Source organism: Ursus americanus, chromosome 22, assembly GCF_024610735.1.
Source record: "Ursus americanus isolate L20-20 chromosome 22, mUrsAme1.1.p, whole genome shotgun sequence".
Lineage (NCBI taxonomy): Eukaryota > Metazoa > Chordata > Mammalia > Carnivora > Ursidae > Ursus > Ursus americanus.
The window spans coordinates 13,631,625-13,654,501 of NC_142148.1; the positions used below are offsets into that span (position 1 = coordinate 13,631,625).

The window sequence follows — 22,877 nt, forward strand, 5'->3', positions numbered from 1 at the left end:
ATGGGTTCAAAACTTCACGGAATTACAAAAAACGTTCTCCTGCCCTTCTCTCCTTTGGACCACTACTGTGAGAGAGGGTTGGGGAAACTTGTTCCAAAGTACGGGACAAACTCATCTGACTCGGAGATGCCACACCCAGTCCTGGAGGGTTTCACTCGCCAGTGTTCCTGCTCGGGGCAGTGCCCGACGACGAGTCCTGAGGGTCGGGACTTACTGCTGAGCACAGAATCTTATCTGAACCTGCTCCCAATTTACACCTGTCCTTGGAACTAGAAGGTGGCAATTCCTGGTGATCAACTCCGGCTTCCCCTCAGAAGCCCTTTCCCCCTTGCAGATTAAACTAGGTGGGGCTACAGTGAAAACCCAGAGAAAGAGGAGCAGAACTCCGAGGCCTTGAAGAAAAGTTTAGGTGCATCTGACAAGCCTGTGCTGCTACTAACAACCCCCCCAGAATACGTGCAGGGAAAGGACGGCTGAGACAGTGCGCTCCTTCTAAACAGTTTCTCCGGTGCTGTCAAGGGAGGCGCACGTCCACGTTAGATGAGCTGACCCTCTAGACCAAGGGCACCTTGGCCACCCGGCTGGGCCCAACACAGGGCTTCCCATGCTGCAGGGCGCAGACTGGCAGCTCCCCGAGGGCTCTCAGTGAGCCGTGGCCTTCAGGGAGCTCCCTCTGCCCCTTGAGCCCTGCTGGTGGAGCACTGATGCTGCCCACCCATGTGAGGGGGTCTCTGCTTTACCGGCCTGTCCCTCCCCTCAATGGGCAGTTCCCCGAGGGGTGGGGCCATATCCCACCCATCTCTGGGACTCGGGGTCCCATGGGGGATGTGGCCGGAAGGAGTGCTGAGTGGGTGCTGGCGCCAGAAAAGAGGATGATGGCGGGGGGTGGGGAGGCAAGAGGGAGGCAGAAAGAGCAGGACAGGGAGGGAAGAGGGAGACAAAGTAAAGAAGGGAGAGGAAAGGAAGGAAAGAACAGAGGGAAGGAGGCGGGGGTGAAGGGAGGGTGGTAAGAACTGAGAAAGAATCTGTCCAGGAAAGGAGAGGAAGGGGAGGGCAAGAGAAGGAAAGACTAACAAAAAGAACAAAGAGAAGAAGGGAGAAAACAGCCAACACTCAACACTCCGCTCCAGGCTTCATTCTCAGCCCTTTTGACATGTTCTAGCTCATTTCATGGGGCAGGCATCTTAATGGGCCCCTTTTAAGGATGGGGAGACTGAGGCTTGTGAGGTAGCTCAGCTCGGAAGTGCTGGCTCTGGGATTCCCCTCAGGGACTCTGGCCCCAGAGCCTCTGCCCTGGAAGGGGGACAAAGGGAGAGAAGTAGGAGGAGGCGGGCCAGGGTGCTCACCTTGCGAAGAGCTGAGACACACTCCGGGGGGCTGATGTGGTGATGCCTAGATGGAAAAGAAAAGTTGGAAGGGCTTTAGCTGTCAGAGTGATGATCCACAGAAACTGTGACTTTAGACGCTGACCTGGGTGGGAAGAAACTCAGAGAACTGTGCCAGGGACTTTCTTGACCACAAAAGCTCATCTGAGGCACATCTGCGCACTTTCCTTCTTGAAAACCCTTTCTGGGTGACTTCTATCTCCAGGTACTAATTGAAAGACATTAAAGAGTTTATAGCGTCTTGAAATATCAGAGCAGAACACTCTCCCTTACCCCTTGCAGGGATGGGGACACTGAGGCCAAAGGGACAGAAAGAACATGCTTGAGTAAGGTCACATAATAGAGAGCAGCACAGCTGGGACCTGAACCAGATTTCCTGACTCCCAATTTGGTACTATTTCCACCCTGAATAAAGAGCTGCCCCCTTCCCAAGAACGCAAGAATGACAGACACCAGTTGGTTTTGATTATCCAATGTCCATTTCCCTTCTTCTGATGACATCACCATGGTGTTCTTCCTCTCCCGCCCTAGTTTTGGTCCATGGGGTTCAGGTGAGGCTGGCCCCAGCACTTAGGGGAAGGCACATCTTGGCTCATCTCCTAGGCTCCAGCTAGGGTGTGGAGCAGGAAGACAGAAGGGACCTGAGCTCCGGATTCAAGCGTATCTCTGGGCACACAGCATGTGACGGTCAGTGGGAGATAATAATGCAAGAGGTGATGAACAGGGAATGGAATTAAGCTGAGAGAGAGATTTTCGAGAGGCTTATTTTACAAATGACAGTCCACTGGGGACTGTGCTCTGTCATCTTTAACAATGCCACTCAATGTCCTCACGGTGAAGCCCAGGCAAATACTAGATAACATGTCTACTGATTGCACCAGCCTGCCGCTTCGCACTCCCTTGTGTGCAGGGCAGGTCCTATGTCCTGGGGTACATGGCTGGGGTGCCCCTGTGCCTCCTGAGAAATGCTCCAAGATGTCCAGAGTTCTGAGCCTCTCTAGCCCTGGAGCTGGAGGCTCAGAACACCAACTTGCAATTCTAACTCTATCACAGTTGCAATGAGACTTTGGGCAGCTTGCCTAGAGTCTCTGGACCTCGGCGTTCCCTCCTGTGAAATGGGGAAAAACTGATCTCACGAGGATGCATGTGGATTAAACGAGAAGATGATGACGACGTCCGTCATTTACCCAGTGCCTGTTACATGCCAAGCTCTCTTCTAAGTCTGTTACCTGGGTTAGAAATGATTAATCCTCACAATCACGCCACGTGGAGGGTTCTGTTCATATCTCCATATTACAGATGAAGAGCTGGAGGCACAGAGAACTAAACTAACTCACCCAAGGCCACAGGGGTCAGAAGGGGCAGATCTGTGATCAGAAGTCAGGTGGCCTGGCTCCAGGGTCCACGCTGGCACTCATCGTAATGACAGCAACTAGCATCCACGGAGGAGCTCCCTTCATACCAGGCCCTGTGCAGTCCTATGCATGACCTCACTCAGTCCCCACAACAGTGCTTCAAGGCCGGTGATGTCATGCTCCCCACTGTACAGGCGAAGAAACAGGGGAAGACTTAAGACCCTGCTCAGGCCACACAGCCTGTGGGCACTGAAGCTGGGACTTGAACCCCAGGGCCATGTGAGTCCCGAGTCTGTTCCCTGAACCGCCTCCCTGGCTGAGTCAAATTCTGTTGGGGCCCCAAACCCCTGGGTCAAGGGTGGGAGTCCTGGAGCCCATTCAGGGAACAACAGCTAGAGCTAACAGTAAAATCAAATAGACATTAGCAGCAGGTGTTGCCCAGAGTAAGAAGGGTTTGGGTGAGACTTTTGTTCCAGTTACAGATGTGGAAACGTGTTGTGGGTGTGTGTGTGTGTGTGCATAAGCGTGTGTATGTGTGTGTGTGCACTGAACAGCAGTGTAAAAATATATTTCTTACTATGTGTCAAGAATAGCCACACTCTAATGCCCAGGAAAGCCCCTGGCACACAGTAGGCGCTCACTCAATGCTACTTTCCCTAGTTGGGGTTTGCTGCCCCAGGCACGACCTCCAGCACCCTGTCCTCCCCCTCCCCCAGGACTAGAGAATGAACTGCCTCATTCTGAAGCAGCCACAATGTCATTATTGGTAAAAGCCCACGATCTCAGTGCATTTAGTAACACACAAGGTACTGAATTAAACATTTTGAATATGTTTTCTTAAATAAATATGCAAATATTCATAAAAATCACATCTTATGGAAACATTCCTATGGGCTTGGATTGACTTGGCGTTCTGTAAATTTGAAGCGTTTTTCTGCCCCAATCTCCGTGCCGTGATTTGCATGTTTGCCTCACTCCAGCTTCCTCTGTTCTGAATTGTTGAGTAACCCGCCTTCCCCACATGGGCAGGTCTCCCTCTCCTGCTGTGCAAACCTACAATCCTCTCCCCTTCCCGCCCCAGCAACCCCCCCCCCAGAAGACTGCAAGTGAGAGACGGGTATTCAGTAAAAGATTTGCCTTTTGAGGCTGTGAGACTTTTGAAAAACACAGGCTTTTATCTTTTTGGACTGGTATCATATTGAACTTTTCATCTCAGGAGACCTGGGGGCAGGGAAACCTGGAAAATGAGTACATTATATACGGAATGATCCCCCTCCTCCTTCCTTACTCGCACCCTCCCTTCTGCCTTTTTTCCCAGGTGGGGATGGTGTATACCTCATTGGGAATCCTGATGGCATGTGACAAGGTGGGGCTTTCAAGGTCCTTCTCTTCTTCAGGGGGCCTGGGGGGCACTGTGTCAAGGCCAGTGATGCTCAGTGCTTTGGGCACAGAGGTGGGGCAGAGTCTTGCCAGGAGTGGAGAGCTCTCTCCATCTGGTGCTCTTGCTGTGGTCCAAGGCTATGTCCTAGGAGGTCATGAGGACCAGGAGGCCTGCCTGCAGTTGTCATCATCTGCATACTAGGAAGTGGGCCTGACGGGGCGGTCCTGTGGGCAAAGCCAGCCCTAATGTGACATCGCTGTTCAAGGCGTAGGCAACAAGCTGGTCTTCAGTGTAGCCCAGGACATCTTTCAGTGTAGCCCAGGACATCTTTCGGTGATCCCCCAGATACCCGCTTCACCACTTTCTGAATGCCACTGTATTTGACAGTTTTCTCTGGATGGCAGTCAGAGCCAGACAGAGCCACTGAGGCTAGAGACACAGGAGGCCAGGTCACTGAGCTCTCCATGCAGCCCAGGAACAACCCCACCCAGAGCCCTGGCAGTGCTGCTGCGTGCAGGCACGACGCTCTGGACAGCAGCATGACCATGGTACCACAGCGTGCCAGAGGGGCAGAGAGTGGGTGGACCGTGGTCATGAGTATAATCTAGGGGGAGGTCATATTTCTCATGATCACCCCAACACCAACATGGGGCCATCGGCACAAGGGGCAGGTGACTCTCGGACTCCACTCACCAAAGTGAATCCTCAGCATCTTCAGGGCGCTGGAAACACTATATTCAGAAGCTGCAGCAGCCCACACTCCTATTGGTGGGATCTGGAGCCTGGTAGATGGAGATGGACTTGTGCTGACCACAGCTTCTTGTTCTCAACCTTGTTAGTGCCACTGAACTTGCCATGACGGCTGAGGCTGAGGTCAGTGGAGGCCTCACCTATGTCCATGTTGCCAGAGTTGAAAGCAGCCTAGTGACCCGACCCGAGGTAGCCAATCTCCGAGCCTCACCACATGGCTTGGGAGATGTGGCTGGCACATAAAATGGGACACCCAGCTCTCAAGGGGGGAGGGACAGAGAGCCTCCTCCATTTACTTCTGAATTTAAAGCTCTAAGTCTCCTCTTCCTCCCTAGCTTTCCATGGGTAAAGGAAGAAGGATTAGCTAGACAGATGGCCAAAGCCTCTGGAATGAGCTCATTCATTTATTCACTCATTCATTTACTCATTGCCTACCTGCACCAGCCATGTGCTTAGAACTGGGTTATAACAATGAGCTAAAGCAGTCAGGAACTTCCTGTTTAGTGGGGAAGATAGATGGTAAACAAAGGAATGTGAATAAGTGCTTAATTACAATTAGAACAAGTTGCAAAGGAAGAAAGTGGATGGTACCTTACCCCCCCCCCCCAGGACTCCCTGGGGATCTTGTGAAAATGCAGACTCCCAGCCTGCAGGCCAAGAAAGATCCCAGGTGAAAACAGAATGGAGGTTCCTCAAAAAGTTGAAAATAGAACTATTCTATGACCCAGCAATTGCACTACTAGGTATTTATCCAAAGGATATAAACACAGTGATTCGGAGGGACACCTGCACCCCAATGTTCATAGAAGCAATGTCCACAATAGCCAAACTATGGAAAGAGCCAGATGTCCATCGACAGATGAATACATAAAGAAGATGTAGTACATATACAATGGAATACTACTCAGCCATCAAAAAGAATGACATCTTGCCATTTGCAACGACGTGGATGGAACTAGAGGGTATTATGTTAAGCAAAATAAGTCAGTCAGAGAACGACAAATACCATATGATCTCACTCACATGTGGAAGTTAAGAAACGAGACAGATGAACATGAAGGAAGGGAAGGAAAAATAAGATGAAAACAGACGGAGACAAACCATAAGAGACTCTTGACTCTAGGAAACAAACTGAGGGAGGCTGGAGGGGTGGGTGGGGGATGGGGCAGCTGGGGGATGGGCATTAAGGAGGGCACACGATGGAATGAGCACTGGGTGTTATATGCAACTGATGAATCACTAAATTCTACCCCTGCCTGAAACTAATACTACACTCTATGTTAACTAACTTGAATTTAAATAAAATTCTGAAATTAAAAAAAAAAAGCAAGCTCCCAGATAAGGCTGACACAGCAGGCCAGGAAACCACACTTCTGAGTGGCGAGTCTGGACTACAGGCTAATAAAAAAATGCAAATCATTAAAAAGTATCACAATTCCAGGTTCATAAAAATGAATCTCCATTCTAGAAGTCACAAACTCAAATGCATATGAGGCCCAGAAGACAATATAAACGAGCAAGGCATAAGATCCAATTTTTAAAATAAAGCAACTAAAGCTAGGGCTACGTGTGTGAATGCACACTTGAGTGTGACTGTGTGTACACATGATTGTGCGAAGAAACTCGTGCAAGGGCCTTCCTACTTCATTCCTTCATTTGTGCATTCATGCACCTGCTGTGGGCCAGATCTACCGCCCAAACCTCTCTAATTTGTCAACTTAACGTTCTTCCCCCAAAAGCACACGGCTTAAGGGGTCAGACCCAAATTCAAATCCTGCTGCGGCAGCAAGATAACCGTGTGACCCTGTGCCTGTCACTTCCTCTCTCTGTGCCTTGGTTTCCACACCCACAAGATGGGGCAATATCTCATACCCGCAAGGCTGCTGTCAGCATTGCAAGAGGCAAGTACCCGCCCAGCGGTAAGGGCTCCCCACGCAGGAGCTCTTACTAGCTTTCCATTCTCCTGGGGCCCTAGCTTAAGCCGCTTAAATCCGTGAGCCCAGTCTGAATGTTCACACTTTTTTACCTCTCACTGGGAGGATTAAGAAGCTAACGATTCTGAAAGCAGCGGCCACTATTATGTTGCCTAATTGGACCCCAAGGGCCTGCTTCTAAGTGATCCCCAGAGATGAGAGAACTTCTAGCGCAAGATGTCTTGAGGCAGGTCTTTGCTAGAAAGGTACAAGTCTATTAACCAAATCAGCACATCTCTTCTGTATGGGCGGTTTAAAGTGCTCCCAGGGCAGGGACAATGACAGCAGGAGAGAGCACTGTATTAGGAGTCCAGAAGCGCTAACCCCAGTTTCGACTCTCGTTGAGTGGCTATGTGACAGTGAACAAGGCGTCTGTCCCTCATAGGGGTATTTCTGAGGACTGGAAGGAACAAGGCCAGCGTATTCCAGAGTATGAGATTTGAGAGGGTACGTAAATACATGCCCTTCTATTTAAATCATCACTGATTTGTCTGAATGTATATTAGAACCACAGCAAGACTATCAAAGGCATAACTTTTCCTTTCTGGAACTGGTGTTAAGTCATCCTTTTAAAATGAACTTATTGAAAGAGAATTGTTTTAAAGAAAAATCAGTAAGCCAGCAACAAGAGAGGTGGTACCAACATACAGCAGAGTGGCTGGAGAAGGTGGGGAGTCCCGGAGCCACTGCCAGGGGTGAGAGCTCTTCACGCAGGGAAGGCTCGATAATTAGTAATTGTTGGTGCCCTTTCTCATTTAAAGAGGGGATTGGCAATTTCCTTCACATGACACCAATACCCCCAGAGTGCGATTTCTGTTCTGCTCAGGTAGAGGTTGTTTTGGTGCTCAGGCCCCCAGGAAGCCAGCCGGGAAAGGCTGAAGGGTGGGAGAGGTGAAGCTCAGCTGCATCTCCCCAGGTGAGGACTTGGGCGAAGGTCTGGGCGGCTCCACCTGGCGTGGACGAGACGAATGAAAATCTGCCAGCTCCAGGCTGGAACTGGTGAGACGGGAACCAAAAATCAGACCCTGTCGTGCCCAGCGCAAAGGAGGTACAGGAGGTCCGAGAGAAGACGCCCAGCTTGTCCCGTGCGCACGGGCTCACCTCTCAGAGGAAACCCTTAATGAGATGACAGCCTTGGCCTCTGCAAAATGGGTCTGCATTTTTTTGGATCTGCATTTTAAATGAAAAAGTTTTCTCTATTCAGCTTTGCTTTCTTAGTTCTGTAACATGTTTTCCTCTCCTTCCAGAAGACAGGATACAATTCAAATCCAATTCTCCCTTGAATAGTCATGAATGATAGCTAATATTTCTCAAGTGGTTTCTGTAAGACAGGCCCTGTGCTGAGGACTGCACGAGACTTAGCTCTATCACCGTCCATAACAGCCCAATGAGGAAATTATCTGTATTTTACAGATATGGAAATAAGGCAGGGGGAAATTAAGGAAACTTTACTAAGGATTCAAAGCGAATATCAGCCTAAAGTTATCTGTGATTCTTCAAGACCACCCTGTATTCATCCACCCGCCCATCTACCCGTGTACCCACTCATCTACACAGCCATCCTCCACCCATCCGTCTTCCCATCCTTGATCCATCCACCACCCACCCACCCATTCATCCGTCAACCACCCATCCTCCACCCATCCGTCTTCCCATCCTTGATCCATCCACCACCCACCCACCCATTCATTCATCCGTCAACCATCCATCCTCCACCCATCCATCTTCCCATCCTTGATCCATCCACCACCCACCCACCCATTCATTCATCCTTCAACCACCCATCCTCCACCCATCCATATCCATTCTCTACCCATCCATCCATCCTCTACCCTTCCATCCATTAATCTAACTATCCACCCATAAATAATTTTTAAGGATCTACCAGGAGTCATAGACTGAGCTGTGTGTTAATCAGAAACAATAACTTAAATACATATATAGGAATAAAAACTGTCCCTGTCGTGGAGGAATTCACCATCTAGAACAGCTGTTCTCAATCCTGGGTACACAATCAACTCATCTGGAGAGCTTTAGAAAAATCCCATTGCTTGGGTCATACTTCTGGCCAATTAAATCAGGTTCTCTGAGGGTGGGATCTGGACATGAGCCTTAAACATTTTTTTTCAAACTTCCCACGAGATTCCGAGGTACAGCCAGGTTTAAAGGGCAGAAGCCCAGTTCTCAGAGGGTGGTCCTTGGGCCAGCAGCATCAGTATTACCTGGAACTTGTTAGAAAGGCAAATTCTTGCCATTCTAACTGGCGTAAGGTGGTATCTTAGTGTGGTTTTGATTTGAATTTCCCTGATGGCTAATGATTTTGAACATTTTTTCATGTGTCTGTTAGCCATATGTATGTCTTCATTGGAAAAGTGTCTGTTCAATGCACCACAATGTTCATAGCAACTCTGTCCACAATAGCTAAATCGTGGAAGGAGCCGAGATGCCCTTCAACAGATGACTGGATTAAGAAGTTGTGGTCCATATATACAATGGAATATTATTCAGCTATCAAAAAGAACGATTTCTCAACATTTGCTAAACATGGACGGCACTGGAGGAGATAATGCTAAGTGAAATAAGTCAAGCAGAGAAAGACAATTATCATATGATTTCTCTCATGTATGGAACATAAGAACTAGGAAGATCGGTAGGGGAAGAAAGGGATAAAGAAGGGGGGGGTAACCAGAAGGGGGAATGAAGCATGAGAGACTATGACTCTGAGAAACAAACTGAGGGCTTCAGAGGGGAGGGGGGTGGGGGAATGGGATAGGCTGGTGATGGGTGGTAGGGAGGGCACGTATTGCATGGTGCACTGGGTGTTATATGCAACTAATGAATCATCGAACTTTACATCAAAAACCAGGGATGTACTGTATGGTGACTAACATAATATAATAAAAAAATATTTTTAAAAAAAGTCAAGAAAAAAAAAAAGAAAGGCAAATTCCTGGGGCGCCTGGGTGACTCAGTCGTTAAGCGTCTGCCTTTGGCTTGGGGCGTGATCCCCGCGTTCTGGGATCGAGACCCACATCAGGCTTCTCCGCTGGGAGCCTGCTTCTTCCTCTCCCACTCCCCCTGCTTGTGTTCCCTCTCTCGCTGGCTGTCTCTTTCTCTCTCAAATAAATAAATAAAATCTTAAAAAAAAAAAAAAGGCAAATTCTTGGGCCCAGAGCAAACCTTCACTGAATCAGCAATGCTAGGAGCGGGGCCCTGCCATCTGGGTGCTAATGACACTTGCAAGGTGGTTCTGATGCACAAGAGAATTTGAGAAACGCCACACTAGCTCTCTGCTCCTCAGAGTGGCTGGCGAACCACAGTATCAGCATTGCCTGGGAGCTTGATAGAAATGCAGATTCTTAGGCTGAATCAGAATCTGCAATTTAACAAAGTCCCCAGCTGAGTCTATGCACTTTAAAGAGGGAGAGCTAACCGCTACTGAGTGTCTTCTAAGCGCTCTGCAAGGCTTTAGCGTAATCACGTGAAAGCCCTTCTCACCACTGGCCTGCCTGCAGGTCACTCCCTCACATTCCCGCTTTACCTCCTCAGGGAAATCACCACCATCTGAAATCCCATATCTGTTTAAAAATTCAGTACCCGTCTCTTCCACTAGAACAGAAGCTCTGGGACGGGGACTCGTCTGTCTCGTTCACCATTATATCCCCAGCACCCACACCAGGCGCTGGCTCACAGCAGGCATTCTGGAACAATCGACCGAACACACATGCAGCAACCATATCTTCATTATCCAGATGAGGACACAGGCTCACAGAGAATAGGAATTTGGTCAAGTTCACATAGGGAGCAAGTGGCAGAGCTGGGATACACACTCGGTCTGGCTGAGCCCAAACCCTGTAGGATGTGGGGTGCAGCGACCATGGGAAGATGCAAAAAGTGCCTCTGGGACTGACCTGCAAAGTCCCTGAAGGCAGGCAGGAGGGCAGCCCCAGCGACCCAGTGCACAGCAGGAGCATCCAACAACCTGTTGACCGCCTGGCTGTAGAGATGAAGGAATACACGAGAACTGCCAACTCTCTGGAGGGGCTCAGGAGGTTTTACGGTGAGGCAGAGGCAACACAGATGAGGGGGAGTTTGTAAGGCAGAAAGGACAGGGCACGGGGCCCTGCAATGCTGCCCTTCCTCCTCTCAGCGTCTTCCCTAGAGAAACAGGGCACGTGTTCTAAGAGCAGCTTGCACGATGATACCCCTGGTAGCATGGTCTGTAACAGCAAAAAATTACAGATAACCTCACGTTCCTCCGCAGGGGGATGGCGTCATGAACTGGGGCACCATCGCTCTTTGATGTATTATTCAGTCCAAAAAAAAAAAAAAAAGAAGTAAATCATTACTTAATGTGTCCTGAGTGAGCAGAGCAAGTTATAGCAAATACTTGTATTATGCCATAGCTTTTGAATTTCAGACTTTTTTCCAGCGATACTGTAATTTCTACAGTAAACATACATGTTTAAATACATAAAAATATACACACCTAAGTCCCATAAATACACACTGATACAAATGTGGTTCTTATAAAAAGGTCTTAAGATGCACACAAAACAGATACGGTGGTTACTTCCAGGGAAGGGAGGAGAGACTGAGCTTGGGTAGATGTGGCCCAATGTTTCGAGGCTTTGTAAGGACTGTGTGTTTATGTGTTAGCTGGTGAGCAGAAACCGATGTGTTACGGAGAAACAGAGGAAGAGGAAGGGCGCTCAGGCAGGGCGTACAGGGCGGCAGGGACTGTGAGGCGTGAAAACACGTAGGGCCGACGGGGGAGCGCTCACAGTCGCGGGGAAGACTCCGTCTCCTGTCCTCACTCATTCGGAGGATTTCTGAAGCACCTACGAGATGTCACACTCCGCTCCCAGCAGGGGGGATACACAGGTAACTGAGGTGGGCAAGGTCTGCCTTCTGAGAACTGACATTCAGGCCGGGAGCCCGATAAACAACAGGCGAACAAACGCGTACCTTCTGGTGGAGAGCAGGATGATGAAGAAAACAGGACACAGACCGGTGTGGGTGGGTGTTCTGTCAGCTCTACCCTCAAATCCGGTCCAGAATCTGCCCCTTCTCCCTGCCCCAGCCCAAGGCACCGGCACCTCTTACCTGGATTACTGTAACACCTCCCTCGCTGGTCTGTGGGCTCCCGTTAGGTCCCCACCCCCAGTCATTCTCACATATGGCCAGAGGGGTCCTGTCAATATGCAGATCAGAGGTCTCCTCCTCTGCTCCCAAACCCTCCCGTAGCTCCCACCTCACTCAGGGTAGGAGCCAACGTCCTTCCCGTGGCTCTCAAGGTCTGGAAAGGTCTATGCCTGGCCACTGTTCTGACCTCCTCTCCCCCACGGCCCCTGACTCACTGGGCTCCAGGAACGCTAGCCTCCTTACTGCTCCTCACTGCTGCCCCAGTGTCTTTGCACTTGCTGTTTCCTCTGTGTACGAGGCTCTTCTTCTGCATCACCATGAATGCCCCAACTCAAGCATTACCTTCCCAGGGACATCCCCACACCCCTGCATTCCCTATCTTCCTTCCCTGCTTTCCCCCCTGCACCCCCCCCATAGCATGTATCACGGCCTGACACGCTCTCTATTTTGTTTACTACTGTTATCGTCAGCTCCTTGCCTGCCAGTCCCCTAGCATGGCTCCAGGAAGGCAGGGCTTTCGTATGCTGACTTCCTTGTGCTTAAAACAATGCTGGGTACACAGCTGATAAACACTTGTTGCGTGAGTGAATGAACTGTTACTTCTGTTAGGAAAAGACCTCTCTGATGAGCACGGAAGGCTGAGGGATGGTCCAACAGTCAGAGGAGACTGGTCCAGGCCAAGGGAACAGCAAGGGCCAAGGCCCCAAGGCAGCATCACGTTCCTGAGTTACAGCAAAAGAAACAAGGCCAAGGCTAGGTCTACTGAGCAAAGGGGACGGGGAGGAGCTGAGTTTGAGAGGCTGGCGGGGACAGACAAGGTGAGCCTGGTGGCCAAGGGTAAGGAAATTAGATCTTATTCTATACTTTTTAAGAAACGCTTAGCCCTCTTCACGTTTTAACTATTTCATCCTCATATCAACCCAGGGAGGTCAGTGGAACAATTACTCCCCTTTAACAGATGAGGCAAATAAACCCCAAAGAGGCTGGGTGACCAGACCAGGGGCCCACGGGTGGTAAGAGGCAGCATGAATGCAGTGGGAGCCACGGGGAGGGGGATTTCTGGGTTTCACATTCCCTCCAGAACCCCCTGAAAGGAGGCCCCCTGGCACCTGCCCCCCAGGGTTCTCCCTGGATCTGGATGCCTGCAGTCAGGCAATAATGACTCTGTCACAGAAGGGCCCAGGAGGCCAGGCTGTAAGGGCAGCTGATGAATCTGGTGGAATGTTCCCTGCAGAGCCCAGGAGCTCACCGCCCATCTCAAGAGAGGAAAGGGTGTGTGTGTGTGTGTGTGTGTAACCAGACCCTACTGGCCCTGCTCTAAACTTGGGAGCAACCACTCCAGGGCAGCGGAAAGGGTGTGGACAGGAGAGAGATGGTGTGTCTGTGGGTGCTACCTCTGTGGGGGACAAATATCTGGGGTCTAAGGACTCTTAAGGGCTTGGCAGAAAGTGAATCTAAGGTTTAGAAGTGGGGACTCTGGAGCCCAAGCGCCTGGGTTTGATTCCTGGCCCTGCCAGTAGTTGTGTGTCTTTAGCCTGCTTATTTAATATTTAACCGCCCCCGTGCCTCAACTTACACACTGTAAGATGGGCTCATAGCCTAATAGGGGTGTAATAACTGAATGAGAAACATTATGGCGTACTGATTAGGAGAACAGATTCCAGAGTCAGACTACCCAGCTTCAAATTCCGGCTGCCGCTGAACTGTGTCATCTCGACCAAGTGACCTCATGATCTCTTGACCTCTCTGTGCCTCAGTTCCCTCATTGGTAACACAAAGATTAACAACAGTCCGCACTTCTTGGGGTTGTGGGGATGCAGTGAGTTAGTACACCCATGCCTGGCACACAGGAAGCGCCGTGTGTTTGCTCGGCTGGTGACAGACGAGGAGGGTTAATCTGCACGTACACTGCTTTCCACAGTGCCTGGCACAAAGTACGTGCTCACAAAAACCAAGGCCAAAGAAGTGGCCGGGGCTCATCTAAGGGACAGCTGCTCCTTAGCTCCCACTAGTGGCAGCCAAGTGGGAGTGTGGGCCCCGTGTCTCTGAAGCCTTCAGTGTTTTAAGAGCAACTAGAAATCCAGATTTTTATGTGAATGCCCCTGAGTTTCACAAGTTCACTTTTATTTAAAGTACACCGTAAACCAAACGAAGGCATACAGGAGGACCAGACTTGGCTGTGAGCTGCCAGTTCGCCGCCCTGGTTTTACACGCCCTGTGGTGATTTGATTCGGAGGAGAATGACCATGGAATATGACGTTTAGCTGCGGTACCACGCGCCATGGTGCACCAGGCAGCAATAAGCATCCTATGAAGCGGGTCGTGACTGTGCCCCCATTTGACAGGTGAGAAAATGGAGGCCCAGAAAGGTGAAACAATTTGCTGGAGGCCGTTTGGCTGGGAAACAGTGGTGCTGGGATTCAGACTTGGATCGTCCTCACCCAGCAGCCTCCTCCTAGCTCTCCTGGCTCTGAAATGAAGCCCTAGGTTGAAGAGTGCCTCTCTCCAAAGAGAATGACTGTTTTTGAACAGGGCTTAATAAATTGTCTCCAACACTCAAAGAGCCCAGGGTGGTTTATATGGACGCTCTAAAGTGCCAAGAAGAATGAGGGTGTGTTCTCTAGCATGTGGTTTGGTGGGGGAGCCCAGACCCTCTTGGTGGTACTTTGAGTAAGCTTGTCCCAGCTTCATTACCAGCACGCAAGGGAAATGTCGTTGTCTTGGTGACAGCAAGAATTATTCCCAGTAGCCTGGAGTTGCTTAAAAGCAAATTCCTTGCGATGCTGTGTTTGACTAGACACAAGTCTCTGGTTTTCCATGACAGTTAGGTAGCATTTGTGTCCCTTGAGCTGGCATCAAACACAGACAGTGAAGGAGAGACAGCCCAGGGTCCCAGGACACCAGCGGCAAATCCCAAAGCTGGCCACATAAAGGGTTAAGCCCAATGGTTCCACATAATAGCTTAATGCCTCTGCTAACTCCCAGCTCTCCCAGGAAGGCTGACAGATCCCAAACAGAGCAAACAATAGCTGGAATTGTTCTAGTGAAAACTAGTTCGGCGGCATCATTTGCCAATAATTTTTAAACAGCTTAACTCTCCTCTGCTTCCTTGACTCTAACCCAACCTGAAAGCAAAAGGCAGACGAGTTCTTGTCCCCGTCAAACCTTCGTCAACAAGACGCCCGCCTGGATGCCTGATGGCGGGACAGCGCTGGGGGACAGACTGGGAGCCGGAGGGGCAACCCTGCAGGGCACACCCAGGGCCGGGCCCTGGAACACACCCGAAACTGCCTGTGTCCGCGGAGGTGTCAGCATTTCTCGGCACAGGAAGTTCGGCGCACGAACGAGCACACTTGCACCTCCAATGACTAGACAGAACTGTTAGCACCGCACGCCAAAGTTCTGGTTCAGAGGCGACAATCCCAATGGCGAGCGGAGAAACTGTCATAATGACGGGACTTGCGAAAGGACACGTGTCGAAGGCTGTCGGTCCCTTAACTAAATTCTGCGGGGCGAGCGGGACCGCCACGGGTCCACCAAAACTCACGCCGGGAGGCCTACCTTCTATGTCACTCAGAGTCCAGACATCGGCGTCGGCACGGTTAAGCTTCGGTTTACCCGGACAGTCGCTGTTTACAGTGAGGCTGGGTGAGATCACCAGTTCTAGCATTTCCTTGTACCTGAAAGAAAACAAAGGGAAATATAATTTATTCATTAATTATGCATGCTTACTAATGATTCCTATTTCTTTCCCGAAGAGTATAAATATTAAAGCTGATTACCTAAACCCAGCCATCTTATAAATTCTACATAATAAAAATTCACTAAACTTTTCATCAAAGGGAAATGAGGAATTAAAATGAAGTACTTGCTCCCCTCCGGAGAATACACCCACTTGATTAAAACTTTCCCCTCCTTCGTATGGTATTTTGCCATTAGAAAAATTATATTCTGGTCTCTTTTAAATGTCATCTGAATGAGCTGGAGCGAGCTACGGAGCCTTCCCAGCAGAGGAAGGGAGAGACAGGCAGAGAGGGGGAGTCTGGGTTTGGATTCTCAAAAGCAGAGGCTTAGGGAGCGGTGGGGGTTGACTGCAGTTTCGAGGGAAAAACGGACATGGTGTTAGTTGAATAGACAGACAGAGGCTCAGAAGGCATCCATAATATTTAACAAGTCCGTCTTGGCAGCCAAACTCCACAGTCCATCACTTTGGTCCCCACCAAGGAAGGAAATGTTAGCTCCCGAATTACAACTTTGATAAAAAGTTAAGGGGGGGATCAGGGAAAGCATGGGACAAGTCCCCTGGGTCTTTCTCATTTTTTACTGGAAAACTGTTCAGTCCTTGCACCATGCTGGTACGGATTCCTCCTAAATTCCTACCCACGGTGGTTAGGAAGTGAGGATTCTGGTTTGTACCTGGCGGTTTCCAAAGGGCTAAACTAGAACCAGTAATGTTTGGCACTGATTCAAGGTATCCTCAGAGAAAGGCTAATAAGCCTATCACTATTGCAAGGTCATCGTTGGGAGGATCTGTTATCATTACTTTACTAAAACACCACATACTGACCAATGGCAAAGTGTTTATAAACTCAGATTCCATCGTGAAAAGGTCATGGACTCAAATTTCAGTTTCGCTCCTCACTACGTTGAGAAAGCGACCAAACTGCTCTAAGGAAAGCTTGCTCATCTGGACAATGGGGTTATCAAAGTACCTTCCTGGAAAGTTGATGGTGAGGATGAAAACAGGTGGTACCTGTAAGGAAAGGCCTTTGTGCAGCAACCTAAATGCCCATGCATTCCAGAGAAAGACAAACTACAGGCGGGGTGCGCACATGGCGGAATATCATACGGGAGTGAAAAAGACTAAGTTGGGGCTCCACACACAGCAGGACGGACAGACTGACAGACAAAGTCCGAGCAAAGAGGCAGAAGGGTACCCAAAGTATGATATCAGTTCTATGAAGTGCAAAACATACAAATCAATACTATATACCGTTTAGGGATACGCACACATGCAATCCACAGGTAATAGTACGTATAGGATGGAAAACACCAATTTCAGAGAATGGCTGACTCTGGGGATGGTGGGGGAAGGCGCTTTGGGAAGTGGTACCCTGGGGGCTTCAACTGAGTTTGTAACGTTTTAGTTCAAGGGTTCACACCCACTGTGGCCCATCCAAATCCAGCCTATCGTTTCGTGTGACCTGTGAGCTAAGAATGGCTTTCACATTTTTATTGTTTATTATCTTTTATTTATTTTAGAGAAGGCGGTTGGCGGGCAGAGGGAGAGGGACAGAGAGCATCTCAAGGAGGCTCCACGCCCAGTGTGGAGCCCAACATGAGGCTCAATTCCACCACCCTGAGATCATGACCTGAGCTGAAACCGAGGGCCAGACGCTTCACCGACTGAGCCACCCAGGTGCCCCGGCTTTCACATTTTTTTTTTAAGATTTTATTTATTTATTCAACAGAGATAGAGACAGCCAGCGAGAGAGGGAACACAAGCAGGGGGAGTGGGAGAGGAAGAAGCAGGCTCATAGCGGAAGAGCGTGATGGGCTCGATCCCATAACGCCGCATTTTTAAATGGTTGGAAACAAATCAAAAGAAGGCTAACATTTCATGACCTATGAACACTGCAGTGTCCATAAGTAAAATTTTCTCCAAACACAGTCCTGCTCGTTGGCGGACTAGATCGTCTGGGGCTCCTTTCACACTGTACTTTCTGAGTATAGTAGGTGTGACACAGACCCGCAAAGCTGAACATATTTAATAATCGGCAGAGAAAGTCTGCCAACCCCTGTTTTAGTTGGGAAGCAGGGTGGTGGGCATACCACTGTGATGTGGCCACTACACACCTTTGTGGGCCCAAAACACTTAATAATTTAAAAAAACAACAGAAACAAAGGAATCTCTTATCCCAGGACTTGCACATAGGAAGAACTTTATATACACTTTTTAATCAGAGGAGAGAATTCCACATAAGTAAGCTCCTAGTGTTTATATCTTTATGTTAGCTGGTAAACATCTGCCTGACAGGGAAAGAAGGTGCACTGTGATTTCTGGTCTCGGTCGCATTGCCTATTTATTTCACCAAGTGTTGCTGTCATTCTCAGGAGCTCAGAGCAGGAAGAGGCTTGTGAGTTCTAACTCTGGGACAGAGTATTGCTAACTAAAGCTTTTGGTGTGTTCGCCTTAGACTTTTGCCTAACATCCTTGAAGGCCAAGCCAACATGGAAATCACCTTTATTTCCCCCACAACACCTGACACAGAATCTTGTTCATGCTGTCATCCTGTTACCATCTGCAGAAGGGTGGGAGGAAAAAAAAAGATGGGAGAGAGAGAGGGAAGGAGGAAATCTATAACTGAGTGATTAGCTTCTTCAAACAAAATTTTTAAAATTTCCCAGATATTCTCATTTTTCCACCCCATCCTAGACAATGACTCTAATGTAATAAATACATAAATATGTCCCCTTATGAAATGATGCTGAGTTGTTTAAGTGTGACTTGTGTTTTAATTTACATGAATAGTGCTGTGTATGAGATCTTGTCCTGTTTATTAGGTTTTTTTCTTTTCAGTCTCCACTATGATCTTAAAATGTGTACGTATTGCTGAATAGTCATCTAGCTTATAGTTAGAATTCCAAATTGTGTATTCACTCTATTGTATTCATGTATTGCCCTAGTGATAAACATCCAGGAAGCCTTCATCTCTCAGCTACTATAAACAATGCTGCAATGAACATCTTCATTAAAAAAAAAATATATATATATATATGTATGTATATAATGTGTATCTATATATGTGTGTTTGCATGCACACACATATTCTTAAAATGTATATATATGCAAGGATGATTTCTGTCATTGGGTGTATGTGAACTGAACTTGACCAAGTACTAGCAGACTGTTCCTCATTAATTCCTATGCTAATCTAGATTCCCATGATAAGTGCATGAATCAGGGACACCTGAGTGGCTCAGTCAGTTAAGTGTCCAACTCTTGGTCTTGGCTCAAGTCTTGATCTCAGGGTCGTGAGTTCAAGCCCTGCATAGGCTCCACACTGGGCGTGGAGCCTACTTTTAAAAAAAAGTGTGTAAGTGTTATAGTTTCATAAATTCTTGCTAACATTTGGCATTGTCCAGCTTCCTAATTTTTGTCAAACTGATGGGTTGAAAGTGATATCATAGTTGCTTTACTTTGTATTTCTATGATTACTAGTGAGTTTGAGCACATAGTCACATAATTATGGGACATGTGAGTTTCTGGGAACTGTCTATATCTTTTTTCTTTGCCCATTTTTCTATTGGGTTTTCTTTTTGTCTTTTCTTGCTGATTTGCTGGAGTGCCTTGTAGAGTATAGATACCAGTCCATTGCTGGTTTTAGATGCTGTAAATTTCTTTCCTTGAGTATTCATTTGTTTTCTTTATGGGGTCTTGGAGATCAAAAAAATTCTTATATATCTGCTCAGTATTTTTTCTAGGTGTAAAATTATTTCCCTAGCCCTAGGATATTAAAATGTGTCTCTATTTTATAACTTGTTTATATTTCCATATTCACTTAGAATTTTAACTTTCATGCTTAAGTCTTTAATTCATCTGGAATCTTCCTTTTAATATAGTTTAGAGTTGCATTTTTCTCCAATATTGGAGAGAATAAAAATAAGCCATTTTTCCTAGTATGTAGTAAACTCTTCAACTGAGTTCACCTTCCAGCTATGATGGGATAGTTTTTATTTTCATTCAATTTCACTATCACAATACAAAATAAAAGCTATAAAACATTGTTTTAAGGTATCCGACAGCAACCAAGGGAGGGTTTGAGGGCCCGAGATCCCAGAGAGATCAGACATGGACTGAGTTAAGTCTGACTTTTGCCACCCTTCCCCTCAAAACATCTGCCAGTTTTTAAGCACAAAGAAAAAAGAACAGCTTAGGGTTTTCCAATCTCATTGGGCTGGGGAAACAAAAACTGGAGTTCAGGGCTACTAAGGCAGCTGAACCCAAGGAGCAAAGATCCTAGAGCTATGAGAACCACAGAGGAGTGAACCTGACACTGCTGACAATTTTAACCTTTGAGGAGTTTGGTGATACCTAAGCTGGGTGGGGTGAGAGTAAGAGAAGCCAAGCACAGGAAGGAAGCTAAGAGGACAAGAAATGAAGCAGAGCTTTTGGCAATCTCCTAATACTAGGGAGGTGAAAATTGGAGTTCATGGTCCATCAAGGATGAGAATCCTTGGTAAATACACCAGGCTTTTAAATGAGACCTCTGAAAGGTTACTCCCTTAGAGTACAGGCAAATCAAACAGATCCTGATTTGTCATCCAATAATCCCATATCAATTCAAAGTGATTTACCTCTAGTATCACCACCTGGCAGAAGAAAAGTAACTTTTCTTTGGGGGAAGGTATTACCTTCCAGAGCTTCCACAATTTTTCATATACAATGTTGAGCACTTAATAAAAACGATCAGGCATGCAAGGAGACAAGACCAAATGATCAAAACCCAAGACAAAAACCAAACCCACAGTAAGATTCAGATATTAGAGATATCAAACATTGATTCCCCAACTACCTTGATCATATGATCAAGAAAATAGATTTAAATGGAGAATACTACTAGAGAACTAGAATATTTTTTAAAAATCAAATGAAAATTCTAAAACTGAAAAATATAAGAACTGAAATGCAGAGCTCAACAGAGCAGTGAACTACAGATTTGATGTAGCAAAAGAAAAGCATAATGAGCTGGAAGATAAGTCAGCAGCCACATCTCAAAAAGAAGGTTGGAAAGGAAAATAGGTTCAAAAAAAGCACAAAAGCACTATGGGACATGGAGAAAAGGTCTAGCATACATGTAACAGGGGCCACAGAAGGAAAGAAAAAACAAATCAGAAACAATATTTAACAAGAAAATGACAGAAAATCTTCCAAGACTGATAAAGACATCAAGCCAATGCAATCAATAAGTTCTGCAAATCAGAAGAAAAATAAATACAGAGAAAAACACTGCTGGGCATATCAGAGTCACACTGTACACAAGTGAGAATATATTATCTTAAAAGCAGCCAGAGGGTGAATAAAAGACAAATTATCTTTAAAGAAGGAATAATAAGACTTCTCTGCAAGTATGATGGAAACCAAAAAAACAACAGAATTTCATCTGCTAACATAGAATTCTATGACAGCAAAGAAACCTTCAAAAATGAAGACAAAAATGAAACAAACCAAAATTAAGATTATTTGTCACCAGTAGATTTTCACTACAAAAGAAGCATGAAAGCATGAAGCACTTCTGGAAGCAAGAAAATCTGGCAAAGGATAGAGAACAACATAAAAGTATAAGTAGGTAAATAAGAGGAATAAATGAAGTTTACACATTCTAAGGACATTGCATTTTCCTGGAAGTGGTACAAGTACTAATTTATAGCAAACTTTAAACTTTATAAAGGATGAATGCTATAATCTTCAGAGTAACTACTTAGAGGATAATAATAAAAAATGTATACCAACAAGTTAATAGAGGAGAAAATGGAACAATGAAAATACTTGATTTTATTTCAAAAAAGAAAGTAAGAAAGAGAAAAAGAAAGAAGAGATGGAATAGAAAAAATGATAGATTTAAATTCAAATTGATCAATAATTATCCATTTACCTTACAGAATAAATATTCCCACTAAAAGACAAATATTACAAGCTGGATTAAGAAACTAACTGCAAGCTTATTACAAGATACCCCTTTTAAATATAAAGACACACAAAGACTCAGAGCAAAAAATTGTAAAAATCCACATGATGCAAACAGCAAATAAAAGCTGACCTAATTTCAAATAGACACGAAAATAAAAACCACTACTACAGATTTAGAGGAACATACTGTAATAATAAAAGAATGAAGATAAAACAATTAGGAAGTTTGCCCTTCCCAAAACTAATTTGTATGGTATTGACTCTAAAAAGGAATAAAAAGTCTAGATCTTTGTTAGGTAATTCAAGATCTCAACTTCAAACATACCAACAATTTAAACACGTCCTCCTTTGGAGGAAAATAAATAAGTATCACTAACAAAGCCAGAGCAATAGAAATGTTAGTTCTCACAAAGTAAACAGGACCCTGACAATCGTTCTTGCCTGTTGCCAGCTAGAGCTTATGGGTACTGCTATCCTGCAGAAGCAAACTATTAACCACAAAGTATAGCAGTAGGAGCAGTTCAGTGAGAAAAACCCTTCCAAAAGTTCTAATCATAGCTCCCATTTCCCAAGCACCTATTCCACGCCAGGCAATTTGTCCCATCACTTTTACATCACCTCCTTCAATTCTCTCAACCACCCTGGGAGATATAATGGTCCGCCCTCTATTTCCCAACAGGTCGACTAAACACAGGTTTAGGTCTGGGCACAGCATAAGCACCAAGGACACATGACTCATTCCTGTTTGGTGAACTCATCCTGTTCTGCCATGAGGATCTGAAAAGAAGTAAAATTTCAGCACACAGTGAGTTTCGGATTTGGGTTTTATGGGTCATATTGTTTTATTATTGAATTACATGGGGCAGCAGAGGAGGGAGGCTGATCTCTTTGGTGTTTTGAGGCCTCTGAAGGTCTTAACCTGGCCCTGATTATAGTGCTCGTTTTACAGATAATAGAAATAAAAATAATTAACACTTGAAGAGCATTTAGTCTGGGGCCAAGAGCTCTTTGCACATATTGGCTTGTTTAATCCAATGAGGTGGGTACAGATGAAGAGACCGAGGTTCAGAAAGTGACCTGCTATTTCGTGGTAGAACCAGGATTTATAACCAGGTGGTCTGACTCTAAGGTCTGTGCTATGTTTTTAAAAATTAATTAATTAATTTATTATTATTGAAGTAGAGTTGACATACAATG

The 22,877-nt window shown here is 46.6% G+C and overlaps 1 protein-coding gene across 2 annotated transcripts in view; it reads right to left on the bottom strand.

Annotated features, from left to right (window-relative positions):
* Positions 1-22,877, bottom strand: part of EYA2 (EYA transcriptional coactivator and phosphatase 2) — a 267,436-nt gene that overhangs the window by 170,221 nt on the left and 74,338 nt on the right. The window contains exons 2-3 of one of the 2 annotated variants that reach the window (XM_045804754.2): positions 15,551-15,669; positions 1,347-1,392 (exon numbers count right to left, since the gene is read on the bottom strand). In XM_045804754.2, coding sequence (XP_045660710.1) covers positions 1,347-1,392; positions 15,551-15,659 — 155 coding nt within the window. In that variant the 5' untranslated portion in view covers positions 15,660-15,669. Of the gene's footprint in view, positions 1-1,346; positions 1,393-15,550; positions 15,670-22,877 lie in introns of those variants that run through there. The other variant, XM_045804755.2, reaches the window with a different exon arrangement.